This window comes from Ctenocephalides felis, unplaced genomic scaffold (genome assembly GCF_003426905.1).
Source record: "Ctenocephalides felis isolate EL2017-DRISC unplaced genomic scaffold, ASM342690v1 CF-g0.4_SCAFFOLD_03571, whole genome shotgun sequence".
In the NCBI taxonomy this organism is placed as follows: Eukaryota; Metazoa; Arthropoda; class Insecta; order Siphonaptera; family Pulicidae; genus Ctenocephalides; species Ctenocephalides felis.
This window is the reverse complement of record NW_020539725.1, coordinates 50,715,478-50,733,650: the sequence shown is the minus strand read 5'-3', so window position 1 is coordinate 50,733,650 and position 18,173 is coordinate 50,715,478. Positions and strand designations below refer to the sequence as shown.

Sequence of the window (18,173 nt, the reverse complement as noted above, 5' to 3'; positions counted from 1 at the left end):
TCATACCATTACCATACCATGAAAGATCATTATACTACTGAAAGGCCTGGAAAATCTCTTTTCAGTTATGAAGAGAAGGTACATTATTATGAAACAACGACCGCAAAGTAATTGCAATGCACAAACTCATTTCCCTCTTAGTAAAGAAGACAATTTAAACAAGAACTATGATAAATTGTTTCAAAATTCCTCCATTAATAAAAAGAAAATAGTGATTTTACATCGGCGTGTACCGCTCATAGTTTAAGTATGAATTAATGGAAATTAGTTTGCGAATAGTTTGCGCCCGTGCAATAATTCATTTCCGATTTCCATTGCATATTTCCGTCCAACTTTTAATTGGATCTATTATTTATTTTAGTTTGCATTAATTTTTATGGGAGCGCTTCGAATGTTCCTAGAACAATTGTACGGCTATCTGAATTGTTTAGTTAATTTATTGTTTTATGGAGCTATCAAACGAATTAGTAGCGTAATATTTCTAATAATTAAAAGATATAAGTAAATTATAAAGCATAGTATTTATAATAGTTACAAAAGTATTGCAAGCTAATTAAAATATAAAGCATAATTCATTAAAAGTAGGTTAGAACGGGGCGTGAAGGGTCGCGGGTAAAAAGGTTCATCACCAATATCTCAAAAAGGTGTAAGTTCAGTATTTTTTTTTCTATAATATTTGAAAGTTGAGAGATAAAGATGTGTAATCAGCTATTGCCTCAAAGCAAGCAAATTCTATAACAGAAGTATTTTCTTTTGTTGTTAGTTTGTTTGGTTGTGAGCACTGTTGTTTAGTTTACAAGACCTTAATATAATTATTAAAAATACGTTATTTAATTGTTTTATAAAATGTATTGTTAATTTTAAGTTAAATCTAACAGATACTTTTATATAACGTCAATAATAACTTACTACGTGGGGTGGGGTAAGAAGGATCAACAGAACTTTTACCCTGGCAAAAACGTTAACAAACAAAAATAGTAAATAAAAATAGTATATTCAGTTAAAAAAAATAAATTAAATTAATGATTATTCCAACTTCCAACAGTGTGCTGATAAATATTTCTGACGAAATACTAGACCGAGGTTATATACAATAATATCTTTGTACAAAATTTTGTATTTTTTATTGGTTGAATATCGTAGTCCCTTTCATCTTTGCCTATGGAGTAAAAGAAAAAATAACAAATTTCTGAAAAATAGTAAAAAAGCGCATTCCTATAATAATATTTGATTGTTTAATACGTGTTATGTCTTATTATGTAACTCATTTAGTTTAGACAGAATAATCACTTAAATTCAAATTGAAACTTTGCGCCCCGCTCTATCCTACTACAATTCCACAAACAAAATATTTTGAAGATCTTGAGACATATAGAGGTTACTAAATTTTCATTATTGAAGTATTATGATTTTAGTAACTTAAGTAAAAGTAAATCAACTTACTTCAGAGCTGATGGTTCAGTGATTGTCCTAAAATAAGCTCTTCCTTGCAGTTCTGGAAGTCTCCAATGGGAACTGCGTTGTGTTGGGGAAACTGAAGAAAATTTTAAGCCATTTCCAGATGTTACAGCAGCTCGTCCATCATAACTGAAAACGAAAAAAAAAACAATCAATATATATGAAAAATTTACAATGTAATATATTACATCATATTATTTGTTAGAACAGCAATACATGAAAATTGTATGCATTTTCTAGCCAGTAGCATTACTATTTAAATTTTCAAAAACGTTGCTTTTTATATATTTATTTTTCTTGTTTTGATATCAAAAGATTCCGAACAGCTCAAAAATTCGACAAAATTTAAAATTAGTTACTCGTTTTCCAACAAAAGTATTAATTACTCCTCCCGGTGATTAAGAAATAGTTGAATACAACTTCGTTATTTTTATTAACAAAGTGCTTAATTCCATATAATATATCTAATTGTTATAAATATATTTTTTAATCAATAGGAATTATTATTATTATAACTTTCTAATTATTATTTCAAATAATATAAAATATTCTCCAACTAATATTATATATAACAAAACTTTCCAATCATTTATGAGTCGTCTGAACTTTTCTCACACTTTGTTTCAAATCTCTTGACAAATTATTATGAAAAGCAGCAGATGAAATTCGCAAAGGAATCAATTATTATTGAAATGAGAATAATATTTTCCTGAAATCGACCATTTGTCTGTCAAAGTTATATTTGTTCTCACCGAAGAAAAGTTTTATTAAAAACTGAACCTTCTTCAATCTATGCGGACGCATATTGATTCTTCTGCATTATTGCCTCATTGGTATCTATTAAATATATTATTATCCGAGGAATTCATTTTGAAAGAAATATCAAGAAAATTGTAGATGAAATAAAATTGTAATAAAGAGGAAGATATAATGATATATTTTCCTATTGGTAGGTGTAGCGTCTGCACAAAATTAGCTTTTATGATTCAATAAATTTTTCAAGAAATCAAATATTATTGATTTTAGATTATGTTGAAAATGCGCATACCAAAAAAAATTATTTCAATAAACCAGTACAAACACATAAGAAAAAAATTACATAGAGTTTAGTGAAGTTTTTTAGGTCCGCTGGTAAAAAGTTAATAGTTATTGCAACTCTGCTGAAAATTATTTCTGATGAAATACCAGATCAAGGTTATATACAGCGTTATCTTTGTAAAAAATGTGCCCATGAAATTTATATTTTGCATTGGTTGAATATTATAGTTATTATTTGCTTTAGAATCGAAAATAAGACATTTGATTTGTTTGCCCATTGGGGTAAAAAGTGACAATTAACCAATTTTAGAAAATAGTAAAAAAAACATTTTTTAAAAAAATAATTTTACTGGACTTAGTACGATAGTTGTTTGTTTGGTACGTGTTATATGTCAAGATGTAATTCATTTCTTTTAAAATTACTTAAAGACAATTGGACCTTTGTGACCCGCCCTATCTTAATTCAGAATATGTATTTAAAAGATTCATATTTTCACACTTTCTGATATATATGAAGCTTGACGAAAAGTATGTACTAACGTATACTAGAACTTTCAGCGTCAAAAATAATTTATTCTTAGAAAAAATGTTCCAATTCAAAATTTTCAATTATAGATAACATCAATTATATTATCTTCATAAATATTGCCTGATTTATATTGATATTCACAGTTTTTTCGTAAATATGGATAGACAACCCAATGGTTGGCATTTCATAATTGGGTTTTAACTTTTTGCAGCAATGCCCTGAAGAGATTTTTTCATTCGGAAACAGATATATATGAAGGATTCTCAAACTTTTCTAATTTCTGCAAAGTTCAACGTAAAACTAAAGACGTCCGTAATCTTGGAACCAAGATGATGGAAATTGGCAATATTGGTTTACTGGTTTTTGGTTTTCTGATCCGTTGCTATAATGGAACATTTGTTTGCTCTTTCGGTTTTCGGGAAAAATGCATAAATACTTCAATTTTCTTTGTCTTTTTTAACTTGTACTGAGAACTAGTGTAGTTTCTTTTGTGTTATTAATAAAGTTTTTATTTTTTACCAGAAACTAATCCAATAGATTAAATAATTAGATTATAAAATCTATTCCCATGTTAAGTGTTATTGAAATGACAAAACACATCACCATTACCAACAACAGCCCGGCTGCTCTTTACCAAAACAATTTCCAACTAATATTTTTCGAACAGTTTTAGTATTGTTGAAATCTGTTCATGATGTTTTGATGTTATTTGTGTCTTTTAATGTTATTCCGCTACTGCCACTTTGAATTTTTATAACGGTTTGCAATTATCAAAAATCCAGTTAATCTACAATAATTTCCTTCAACGGCAAATGTACCATCTCGTAAACCCATGTGTATTTTGCAATATGTATTATGCATACTATATATACTCCCGACTGTGCCGTAAACAAGCGTCGTACGATACTTTTTCACATAAATAAGCAATTTGAAGTAAGTTTAAAAGTACACTTGAGCACTCAATATCAAGACGACTAATTTTCTTTTATGGCTCGGTCCTAAAATTTAAAATTCAGACATAACCCTCAACACGTAAGACGACGGCGAAGTTTTAAGAGAAAGGTAGTTCATTTTGGAAGTTATAAAATCTGTTCTCTATCGTAATATATATCTTTCTATCCATCTTACTATGTATCTGTCAGAATAGTTATTGTAAATAACTATATTAATAATAGTGTTGAAAATATATAATATATAATAAATGTAGGTAGATACCACTAAATTGGGCTAGAAGAATGTAGCGAATGCAACTTGCATAATCTTTTTGATATGTATAAATAAAAGATTTAATCAATTATTGTATTTAATAACCAATAACCAATGATTATTTTTTATTACCAAACGCCTATTTCTGGAATTAGTTTCTCTGCATTTCAAAAACCGCCGGATCTGTCTTACCCCAAATCAATTGATCTGTTAAATGAAAAGGCAATTGAAATGAAAAATGTATTATGAAAAAACTAGTGGTAAAGATCGGCCGGGCCGTTTTCTTGTAATAAAGTTAAAAAAAAAAATTCGACGATTTTTATGATTTTTTTTTGACGGTAGATACCATAGTCTTATAGATCATACTAAAATATTACGGCCCTACGACAAGTCGTTTAATTTTGAAAAATCGTCAAAGTTTGCAAAAATTAGTATCGTTTCTTTGACATTTGACAAAATTAAACCTTTGATCGACGTTTTCTCAAAAACGCCTGAACCGATTTCATAAATTTAAAAGCCATTTGATGGATCTCAAGGAGGACTAGAATCTGTTTTGTGAGATGATCTGCCGAGCCGTTTCTTTGTCATTTGAAAAAAAGTGTTAAACTTTTCGTCCACATTTAAGCTCAAACTACCGAATCGATTTTAAAAAATCAAAAACTGTTCGAAAGATATTAGTTGGGAATGATACTGATTAGTTTTAGGTGAAAATATACCGAGCCGTTTTCTTGTAATTAACTGTTAAAAAAAATTTATGCCGATCTTCATGGAACTTTTTTGGCGATATATATCATGGTCTTATAGAACTTACTGAAATATCACGGCCTTACGACAAGTAGTTTAATTTTAAAAATTAATCAAAGATTAAGAAAATGAGTAGTTTTTTTTTGACGTTTGTTAAAATTAAAATTAGACGATTTACTTGGTATAACGATAGAGTACTTGATTTTAATGAACATAGTGAACCATTAAAGTCCTATGGAAACTGGTTCAATTATAAAAACTGGTGATTTTTGAAAATTTGCTATTAGAAAATACTCCGAGTCAAAGTGTTCGTTCGTTTTCAATCATGTGTAATAAATCCACTCGGAATACTTCTAATCACTCATCAATTAAATTATTTTTTATTGATTAAGTCGATTAATTACACATATTGGGAAGTTCATGTAACCCACCTCAAGGCTAAATACCAAACCAACTAGTTTTTTTTAATTTTGATGTTTTTTATATATATTTACACACATATTTGTGTGTATGTATGCAGAGAAAGAAAGAGCAAAGTTCACTAAGTTTTTTAATCATGGTCTTCTATGAATATATTTTCATACAGTTCTGAAAAACTCGAAACAAATTCTCAGCACATCAGAATCAAATTAATATCGAATATAATTAACTTCAATCGCTCTGTATTATACACATCATAAAAATTGTCGTTTTCGTATCAAAATCTATGGTGGTATCCTGTATCTATCGACTTGGTGGTTATTGGTGTGTGTCTCTGCATACGTTTCGATTACGCATAAAATTTAACAGCACAATTCCGGTGGCCGAGTCGCAGTACAAATGCAGCAAAACTATCCATTTATTTGCACAAACGCCGCCCAAGGGACAGATTTCATGTATTAATGGCGGTGCATATGCCACTAAAGCACATTCTGTTATATAAAAATATATGTGCATTGGTCCTGGCTCGCTCATATACGTGATATGGTGGACGCGACATGGCGAATCTGAGGTTATTGTTTATGTTGCAACATGCACCGGCGACGGTAAATATTTACTCGTCTGTATTATTTTGTTATTGGATAGGAATGTAATTATGATATACTGAACACAGGTTCAATGTGATAAGGAATCTAACCCTTATTAAGATTAAAAGACCAATTCTCACGCACAACAGACCAATGTTATGGCAAGGCTATGTTATGAAAAAATTCCATACAAAATCGCTCTGAATATGGACAAAAGAATGTGGTTGCTGTGCAGACAGACGTGTTTCCTAGGTTGTCAGCTGGAAAATCTAACCTAGAAACAGCACAAACATAAAAAAAACGATCTTAGATAACAGAGTCTCTCTGACCCAGCTTCATAACATACGAGTGACGTTGCAGTTTGCAATAAAACGGTTGCAGTAAAACACCTGAATTCACAGCAAATACATGATAATTTGATAGTATTCAGTATAATTAAGTCGTGTAATATAACTTGGCCACATCATTAGTCTATTATTTAAAAATAAACACATAAAAAAAATATCATCACCACTTGAACCTAGTTAATCTTCACAATCCTAACATCATGTATTATTTACGATTTAACAATTTTTTTCTCGCAATATATTAAAATACTGTACAAAATTGCCACCAGATGTTGCACTAATATGTCTTGCATACATACTTTATATGATCTTTGCATAAATTACAAGTTTGTGGAAATTGAAAACAGTCTCAAAGCTTTCAAGTAGAAAAGCAAGTCGATTATTAATGGAGAACTTTCATATTTAACAGTACATGAAAGAAAACTCCAAACAATGAGTTGTTTTTGAAGTCATTTTAAATTTTGGCGAACGTAATAGATTCAAGAAATATTATTGTCTAAGTTTTACACTCATATTCTTAATAAATTGTATTCCTGAATTGTATTCGGGAACGAATGTGAATTTTGGATATTATAGGAACAAAAACATTAAGTTAAGTTTTTATCTCAATGTCTTTGAGGCACCATACATTAAAGGATGATGAAATCTCTGTTGTTCTGATAAAAAAATCATCTTAATACACTATTTTTGATTTTGATTTGAACACCACTAATGATAATTGCAGTTTATTACATTTAAACTCACAATTATATTTTAGTATTAACTTCCCCATTAAATCGCAAACAGGCAATTTCTATAAACTTTGTTTGTTCAGAGGATTTGAACTCATTTACGGTTGAAGTGTATAATACCAATAAGCGAACAAGACCTGGTAAGATAGTTTCTGAGTTATAACAGTGGTAAAATAACATGTAGTGCTCTCGAATACATTTCCCATCTGCAATAATCCTCTTAAAATATATGGCATGTGCAGCATGTAGCGGTTGTGAGAGCTAACGCCAGCCCGACAAGTATTTTCAAATAATTCTGCGAAAATTCAACTTGGTTTAAATTATTATTTGACATCGAGGAGGAGAGAGAAAAATAGTACTGTATTTTACCCGTAGATAGTGGAAGTAAGATCATAGTCCTGTTGTACCACCTTTGGTTCATGATAAAATTATAGTCCTTGATCATATGAAGTAATAGCCATGTTGAACTGTCCTGCTTACTTCAACTTTTCGGAAACATTTTGAACTACTTGTGCAATCTTCTTCTATTCAATTGACGAGTATATCAAATACTCTATATTACATATGTTTTACAATTACAACAATGTATCTTATATCCAACTCCTTCCATTCCCTCCCAAGGCGTTTATGAGATATAACATTAAAACGATGTCTCTCACTTCAAAAAGTCCATTGTAACTTCAGTATTAATAATAATAATTCAAGTGAAATAACATGCACGTCGTTTTCAGAAGTAACCCATTAGCCGAGCCGGCAGTCCGGCTTGGGGCTTATATCATGTGCCCCACGGGTGACGCCCTCCACAGCCAAATGTAGAGAATTCTCGCCTGCTAATTCATAACAGACTTATATAGTATACTATGTAGTGCGAAAGTTACGGAAAAAGCTTTAGTAAGATCATTTGGCAGTGGGAATGGGAGTATCTACAAGAATGCTGGTGAAAACGTGCTAAGATGGGATTGACTAATGCAATTGAAGAGTATTTTGCTGATATATGGCAAGTTTATAAGGAATATTATTTTATGCTAATTAATAATAACACAGATCCACAAAATAAAAAAAATATTTGTCTTGTCTATATAGAAATATTTGCCATTTTATTAATATCAAAGATTTATAACTCTACGAATAATAAAGAAATTATTTCAATAAGCTTACGATTCGTACACGGCACAAATGTTTCATTTGTTTTATTATTTTCATTATTTACGGGGGACAGGGTAAAATATTCTTCTGGTTCAGGCATTTTTTATCAAGTTAAGATTTTATGTATGCTGGTATACATACAGCGGAAGATCTCTATTCACTCGACACGACGACTAATCACAATCGACCCGTATAGAAATGATTTCATCGAGAGCGAATGGCAAACAGTTCGGGCGTAACGCAACTTCCGTTGCATTTTTACAAATTTAGTCCCTAGTCGCACCTAAAGAAGTTTTATTTCAAAAAGTTGTCTGTATTAGGTGTGCGACACATATTTTCTATCGTACTTTTGAACACTGAACACAAATCTAGTGTCAAAATAAGGGGCCAAACTGCAAAATGAAAGAAAACTAGAAAAATACCATAAAATCTCTAAGTAATTTGGCATGACGGTTAAAATCTGTATAATAAATATGTAAAATAAATTTCTGTCGTTTCCTGGCCCTTCCCCTATAAATGACCTGGAAACCGGATTTATGCAACGCATTTTCATCTGTTTGAAGAACCCAGTACCAATCTTAACATAGTAATAGTAATTAGTTTTTTTAATTGCCAAACAAAAACCTAGTAATAGTATTTACACATTCTAAATTTTCTTTACCATTAAATATTTATGGTGCATGTAATTTGCGGACAATAACAATGATCAAAGTTTTTCAATTTTAACTTCAACCATTGTCGCATTTCGCTGTACTAAATGCATTTCTGGTCCGTTTAATATATAAACTATACCAATATTCCAAATGTTCTCTAATATGCAATTAGAGAAAGTTAAAGGTAGTTTCAAACAGCTTTCAACGACAATATGCAAATTTTAGTTAACTTTGCAAAACATGGATGAAATTTGATAATTGCAAATTAAAATAGCAATTTGATATTTGGCAACCATTTATTAGAAATCAGTTTGAAAAAGAATTCAAAATGTAGGTTCCATTTATAAAAATGAATATGTAATTATTTATTAAATTATTGATTAATTACTTAAATAAAATAGTGATGCATTGAAATGCTGAAATGTGCCGTACCGTAATTAAACATTCGAAGAATAAAAATAATTATTAATCAATAAAAACTCAATGACCATTAACAATTGTTCTAAATACTTTAAATAAATTATTATTAACTAGGTGTAAGTGGCATTTTACTTCAAGACAAGTTACATGGAAATTCTGATTTGTATTTGGTCTACATATCTAACAGTTTACTTCTTCACCTGTTTGAGTGACTACCTGTCTAAGAAACTAACTGTCTAAGTGATTAATTGCCTGAATGTCTACCTGTCTAAGTCTCTGTCTTAATATAAGTTGTCCACTTGTTTACTTCTGTATCTGCCTATCTGTCCAACAGTTTATCTGTCTAGTAGTCTATATTTCTACCAATTAACATGTCTACCGATCAACATGTCCACTTTTAACGTCACGTGCTCAAAAATAGTGCTAAAAATGCTCAAACAGAGTGCCAAACATGCTCAAAAATGGAAAAAAAGTCAGTTTTTGTAATTTTTTATAGACTTTCCGGACACGTAAGGCTTCAAGTAGAAACCATGTAAATTAGGCTAGAATATCGACACAAAACTGCATATCAATATTGTCAAAGGTTTCATTTTAAAAGTTTCATTTTATTTGCCGAATAAATCAAGGGGTATTTACAGGATTTTCATCGAAAAATTTAAGATGCTCATATTCATATGGTAGGATTCTTATGACGTTATACAGCTGCTATAAAAATATTTCAATCGTAGTTCAAATAGTTTTTGAGATATACTCATTTGAAACATGCAAAAAGTAGCAAATAGTTAGAGGTATCATAAAAATATTTGCACCAGCTGAAAGATGTTTTAAATACGAATATTTCCTTGATAGACATTATAGCCCTAATTCTAACATTTTCAAAGTTATAGGAGTTTCAACGTTTGAAACTTAAAAATTTGAAACAGATTTTGGCGAATATATCTCGAACGGTGGGAGGTGTCATAAACTGGGTTAAAGATCTTTTGATTGTCATTTTGTCTACCTGTATACCTGTTCTCTGTGTGTCAATATTTGTACACCCATATGAATCAATAATAATAATTTTTAATATTCTTTTCAGACCACAGATTTACCACACTTATAAATCGATTTTGTCTAAGATATGCCAAAATATTTAGAAGGTCTTGCAACGTGTGATTTACAAAAATGTTCATTATCGATTTTTTGCGATTACTATAAATTACTTACGGGAAGTTAATTTTATCATTCATACCTTAACGCAAAATAAGCTTGTTTACAATAATGTTAACTATGTTAAATAAATTTAAACAAAACCTAATCGAGTCGAATTAAAATATCAAATAGAAAAATGTATTTGATGTAAAAAATGTTTCTCATTCAGGTTTGTTAATTTTTTTGCCAAATTTAAATCACTGATAACCCCGGGCCCTTCAAAAATATTATCACCCCTTATCCCCTGTCCTCTGCGCGGTAGGTGGAAAATTGCACTCGGCCTGAGAAAGTCAAAAGCGTGCTGAATAGTTTTCGGCGCTAACCCGACACGCCCCAAAGCTCGCTCTTTCGGCTTTTTCGGCCGCCGCCGAAAAGTTGGCTAAACTCCAAGAGCAGGCGTGTAAGTGCCATCGCGCGGCAGAATACACAGCGGCACATTACCGCTACTCCGCAACTCCTCAACGGTCGGAGTGGAAAATTCGGAGCCCGATGTGTGGCCCTAATGGGCAGACGTGGGCGACACTGTTAGAAAATTAAATGACAAGACAATAGAGTAAATGCGCTTGGAATAGATAAAAATGCATAGGAAATTAAAAACTGATCATAATTTTACTTAGACCAACTAAAATTGTAAGATTTTGTTGTAGTTCATTATTCTAAAAAAGCAACAATGAAAGTTCAGTTAATTAGTAATGCAGTTAGATTGCTAGTTTTCTTTCAATATAGTTCAGTTTTTTCAGACCAACAAGATTTTTCAATATATGAATTTATACTACATAAAAGTGGATAGGTACATAAGTTGTCTACCCTTGGGTATTGTACTTCTTCATTAGATATTTTACATCAGTACATTTATATGTAATATAAAACTCACATATCAGTATCTAACAGAATAAAAAGGGTTATAATTACAGCTTTAAGTTCATTCCATATACGTGTTTAATAAAGTAATCCTTAATATGGACATTTTCGAATTTCCTTCTCAAATGGTTGCAAATTGATAAAAAACAATTCTCTGAAAGTTTTAGCTTTTAATATTAACTTTTAGATAGTGCGCAATTCAATCAAACTTCGTATGGAAATAGCCTGGATGAAAAATTTTGAAAATTAAAAAAAAATTGTAGGTATAACTTAGCGACAAATGAATTAAAAGGGAAATTCGTATCATTTTTTATTGAAAATTCGCCGCACATTTTTGAAAATTTTTTCATGCTATTTCTATACAAAACTTTGATTGAATTGCGCTCTATCCAAAAGACAATATTAAGAGCTAAAACTTTCGGAATTTTTTTTATCAATTTGGAACCTTTTGAGCCCTTGAGAGCAAAGAAATTCAAAATGTCCATATTAAAGACCACCCTAGCGTTTATAACCTAAAATGTATTTTTAAAGAAAGAGAAAGATTCTAGAGTAAAGAGAAGTTTCTTTGGGGGTCAATCATTTTCTTGTAGTATAACTAAAGACAAAATAATACAGTGTTTTGTTTTCAATAAAGTTCATTAGGTTTATCATATTATAATCATTATTAATCGTTTTTACTCGTCTTTGACTTTAATTGACTACCCGTAAAATAGTCTTTTAAATAAGTGAGAACTATTATATATTTTTAAAAAAAATGCAACCAAATACCATAACCATTTTGGCCTTATAGTACGGGCAAAAGGACATACTGAGATATTAATTTTTAAGAAGACAACATACAAACGATGAGGGCTTTGCAACAAATGTAAGTCTCTTTTTTACCAGAGGATTTTTTGGTCTGTTTTTAGAATTAGAGTAAAAGTACAAAGCCAATCACCTTTTACAAGTTTCAATATATCTTTTTTTCATGACCTCATATAAACTACCCTGTAGTTCTTATAAAATAGTATTATATCATTTTGCAATTACATAAGTGTGACTTTTTGTCCGAAAGTGAACCAAGATGTATAAATAATCAAAATTTCATTAAAAACTTGACTATTGCAATAAAATTGACCAATATCACTAGTACTGGTATAAGTTTATTGATTTGAATAGAAATAATTACAAACAACAATAAATAAGTCTCAAAAACCAAGAAAAAACCAGCTGCGAAATAAACTTTTGTACTGATTACCAAGACTGACAATCATGCTCAACATCTGACACAATCATGATTATGGATTTTTTCATGTTATATTAAAACTAGCCAATTTTTTTACAAAAGCGACCATTTTGTCCATGTCTAATTTTTCCTTATTAATCATCTAAAAAATCATTTTATATGAAGTGGCTCGTCTATACACTTATAAGCTCACATATTTATTTGAACCAAATTAAATTTCACATAGAACTCTGCCTTAAAACTAATTACTTGGATATGACATTAAAAATTCCATGATCATTAAACTAATGCGGATACATTTTTAGTAACATACTACATATCTTTGCAGTATCTGAAACTACTTGGAATTTTTGCATTCAAATACTGTCTTGTAATAAGAAACTCAATTCTGTCGACGTTGGCATTAATTTAGTCAGTATAATAAAGAATAACAATACCTATTTTGCTTAAATCTTGTGACATTAAAGTAAAATGTCTTCGTTAATGCTTTGCTCACGACCTGGATCATCGAAAATCAGAAGTTGAACGATGATGAGGGCTTCGTGAGGCAATGTCAGACATGCGGTGCAAACATTCTATGACATTGGAATGGAATGGTAATAGCCATGGAAGATTTCAGCAAAATGTTGGTGATAATTGTAACGATAATGTTTTCTGATACTATAAAAAATTTCGTTGGAATTCAGAATATTGGCATGATAGGTTTAAAATATTCACTTAATTTTTTACATCAAAGAACTTACTTATTTATAATGTCACAAAGATAAAAATTAGTTAGTTTTCTGTATTATTTTGATAGTGTGCTGAGCTTCCACTATTATTAAAAACAAGTAATATATATATTCAACATTTTTACTTGTCTGCATTTGCGATCGTTTTTAGACTAAATACAAATTTTCATCGTTATCACAACATTAGACTTTTAAACATCCTCGATCCAATATATATTATTAAAACTAGGATCAAGTTTACGAAGACTGCTAAAGTAGATTACTATTCAACTTTTTCAGGACATTAGAACGAGAGAAAAGCTTCCTCTGCATGCAGACTTTGTATCAGACAAAAAATAGAGAGGGAAAAATCCTAGTGAAATCTATTTAGAAAACAATTTCTTCGCACGAGTCAAGTTCTCCAGTCATTGTTTTGTAGTTTACTATTTTGTGAACGGAAAACTGCATAATGCGCCATTGAAACGATCATTATGAAACAAATTGATAAAAACAACACTAATTGGAAAAAGAAACATGGAATAAATTTACTCATGTATATACAATATCGTCAATCATTGGAAAAATATTTTGCTAGGCTAGATAGGTCGATCAAGATTTATTATTATAAAAATTTTCTTTATTTGTATAGGTAGTTGAACAAATTTGGCACTTCGTGGTAGAAGCCTTCCGATATAAAATCTCAATGCCATGAAGGTCGCCGTCTTCATGGTTAATATAGTAATACAAAAATATGTCTAAACAACTACTGAGTTATAATTTATCTAATATCTGCATATTTTATCGTATATATTTTATAGAAAAAACTTTACCCATTTCTTGGATATTGTACATAATTATTCATGTCAACGATATAATTAGGTATAAACTAAATATTATCAAGACTAAATTACCATTTCTCTCTTCTATATTGTAAAATTACAATTCCTTTCGATGCGAATACGATTACTATAACATATTATGCACGCTATGGTTTCCAATAGTGGTTTGATATTGAAAATAAAAAGTTTTGAAATAAATGAAATAGCAGAAAAATAGATAGAAAATGTATGCAGCTTAGTAAGCATTGTGTTCAATGGTTCGACATTGCACATAGAAATGCAACGATACATAACAGATACGTTTATATCAATAGTATTTGTGAAAAATATAATATGTTATCTATATATAGATAGATATAATATAATAATATCTTATTGATATTTGCCAGAACTGAAGATTCAGTTTTAATCATCAATATACTAACACAAATAGTTTTAACAACTATAGATGACCCAATTAAGATATAAGTGATACAAAAATTTATTAAAAATATTTTAGGCTAAAATAATACGTGAAAATCAATCAAAATTTTGAGAAAATAATTGTAATTGCTTATTTTAAACATAAATAAAAAAATTACAATGAATATTTGATATATTTCAGTATAAGCTAATAAGTATTTGCGGACTATGTTAGAGTTAATATTAAGAGCTAAAACTTTTAGAGATTTTTTTTTATCAATTTGGAAGCATTTGACTTCCTGGGAGCAAGGAAATTCAAAAACATCCATATTAAATACCACTCTAATAAATATAATAGCCTTTTTGGTTAAGAATTTATATAGCTTTTTTAGTTCAAAATCGGTTATTATTCAATTACATACATTCATATGAATTTGTAAACAATTTATAATTTTCCATAAATTACAAATTACGATATGACTATGATTAATCATGGTATGTTTAAAAATACAATATATTATTTTGTAACCAATGAAAATATTTAGATGTCAGTATCCGTATTTATAAAACCCAATTCTGCGATGGAACTCAATGTGAATGAAAAAAGTCATTGTAAAGTCTCGAAATATATTTGGAACGAGAAAAACGAGCTATTTCACACAAGGAAAGCCCCTATTTCAATTTCCTTCTGACACGCTATTTGGCACCGTTCGTATGCCGTGTTTTGTCGCTTTAAATTCACACAGTGGCCCGTATATCGTATATTTCGGTTATATACACACCCTTCGGTACACACACACAGATATATATATATATATATATATATATATATACTAGATGACCCGACACACATTGTCCTCGACCCACGTCTACAATTCAAAAGTTAATTTTTTTTAAATATCCTATCCTATACATTTTAATATCCTATTTGATATCCTGCCTTTGTGATTCATTTATGGTCCTAGCCAGTATAAGAATTTCAGAAAAAAATTACATGCGGTTATTACACTTCATTTCACCACATAAAATAATTGCTTCAATAATTTAGTCTATAAGTTTCATAATCTCGTAAGATATATTAGTTGCTTTTTGGCAACTATAATTTCTAAAGTACATTTTTCTTACTTAAATAATTTGATATTTTTTATTATATTTATTTATTTCAGCCTAATGGCCTAGAAATACATCATAATCTTAAGTCACAATAATACCTTAAATCTACTTTATATACAAAAAATAAATAAGAAAAGAAAAGAAAAGAAAAGTTCAAAAGAAAAGTTACTTTTCTGTTTACTAATAATTTAATAAACAATATTGTTTATATTCAAATCTTAGGTGAATTGATTTGTAAAATTTCGTTCATATAAGCATTCTTCAATCTAATATCAACTTGCTAAATATTCCATATCCAATGCCAAACAAATTTTTGACACATGAAACTAAATTCTAACTATTTTTTTTAATAAGTAGAAATAATTTTTTGTATTGTTAAATAATTTAGTAAAGTAAACCAAAATGTGACATGCATAAGTTTAAAAAAATAATGTAAATGCAATTTTGGACTTATTGCGTTATATATTAAACTGAAATTTCATCTGCCAACATAATCTGTTGACCATATCTTATATTATTTCAATTTCTGGCACATCTCAGCTGCGTTTCGGCAATAATAAATATTTTTTTTATATATATAAGATATATACTGTGTACCAGTGATTGGTGTCCATTTCATAAATTTCATATATGAATAGTTTAAAATTGAATTTTAGGATCTGTGAAAAAATAGATTAAATTGATGTACGGTAGAACGGGGTACAAAGGTCTTATTTCACTTTAAGCAATGAAAACCAAACCAATTATATTACAATGAATAACACATATCAAACAAACGACTATCTGACGACGTTCAGTGAAACTTTCAGAAAATTCATCACTGTAGAAATGTTTTTATTTTTCTGTTTTCAAAAATTTGCTACCTGATCTTTTTTACTCCAGTTTTAGTTATGCTAATTCGAAACGGGGGAGAAGGGTAGTATAATATGATTAAACAAGATTTTGAACTAACATATATAATAAAAATCTAAATGAATCATTTTTTCAAATCCGAAATACTAGCTTTTAGTAAGGAGCTTGATTATTCTTTCATTATTTCATATCTTTTATTTTTGGATCTATAGGTTTTTTTGCTTTTAATTTTTGTATGAAATTCTACTAATTTTTTTAAATTTTTTTTATATTTTTCGAAAACCTGGGAGAAGCCGGGATAAAAGATCTAAATCCGGGACAAATATTACTTTTAGAAATACTCGGGTGGAAATTTGGGACTGTCCCAGCCAAACCGGGACGCATGGTTACCTTAATTTAAGCCCCGCTCTAGCCTACCTTTGTCAAAGATATGGTTCAATAAATATTTAGGTATAAAACTCCATTACATAGTAGAATTATTAGTATTTGTACTGGACAAAAAAATATTTTTTGTTTATTCACTATTTTATTTACAACTGTCCAGTTAAAGACATTTAGTAAATTTGGAGAATTTACAATTGTCAGCCGTAAAGTAACATTGTATACTATCTTGACATGTTGGAAAAACAACTCAATAGTTGTTTATTTATTCGTTGTAATATTAACAATATTTTAAGGATAATAATATAAACTTAACTATTTTCTTATAAATAATAACTAAGTTATTTCAATCTTTATCAGGAAAATTTATGACTGAATTCAAGTGGCAATTTTCTCTTCAATCTACGTCGACAGTTATCTGTTATTAAGGAGTTTGCAAGTAAATTTGGATGACTGATTTGGATGAGCTTGTTTCTATCTTGATGCGCATATTTTTTATTACATCTTTTATGATAGTTGTGTTCGTGTCGGAAATACTACTGATATGCATTACATTTTTTGTCCTCTTTTAAAACTAATTCTCATTTTCGGCTGCATCGCTAATTACAACCTCTTTTAGTTCAGGCTCAATTCGCGACGATAAACTCAAAATCCATAAACAAGGCTAGATAAAAAATACGAGCAAGGACGATACAGACACAGAAGGAAAATCCTCCAAGAAATATTTATGGAAATCTTGTCCCAGCGTGCAAGTAATGGTCGCGCGATACAGCGAAGCCAGTGCCTTTGCAGCGAGATGTAAATGCAAATGCGAACGCCGAGCAGATAGTTTTCAACTAGGAAGCGACGTGCACGGCCGCATCGTGTTTTTGTACTTTACAAGGCAGAAATGTGCACCAGCTTGGTTAAACGCACTTGACAATTATTATTATTTTGTTCGCAACTTCGCCCAGAACTTCGAATATATGCTGAAGAAATATGGTTTGTATCGTAAAATCGTAGCAGCCGAACTGGGAAACACTTTCCAAAAACATGCAGAAGAGAATCTCCACGCTTACGGCTACATTCCTCAAAACGACCATGCAAAAATTATTAAAACTAGAAGTGAGTGCATTTTAGCTTAAGGCAAGAAGCAACAATTTCTCCAAAATATGTGTAAGTTATCGACTTATCAAATAACAATTGAAATTTACTATATTTTTAAAAAAGAAAAAAGAAAATTGAAATTTTGACAAGGCCTATGATGTCAAATTTCAACGATTTTTAAAAATTTAATGATGCAGTAGAAGTTTATTTGTCCGGCTTACTCGGGACCGACTC

The 18,173-nt window shown here is 29.9% G+C and overlaps 1 protein-coding gene across 1 annotated transcript in view; it reads right to left on the bottom strand.

Moving 5' to 3' along the window:
- LOC113386217 (synaptogenesis protein syg-2) overlaps window positions 1-18,173 on the bottom strand; it is a 252,518-nt gene that overhangs the window by 146,524 nt on the left and 87,821 nt on the right. The window contains exon 3 of the mRNA XM_026624011.1: window positions 1,444-1,587. Within this exon, the coding sequence (XP_026479796.1) occupies window positions 1,444-1,587 (144 nt within the window). The remainder of the gene's footprint in view (window positions 1-1,443; window positions 1,588-18,173) is intronic.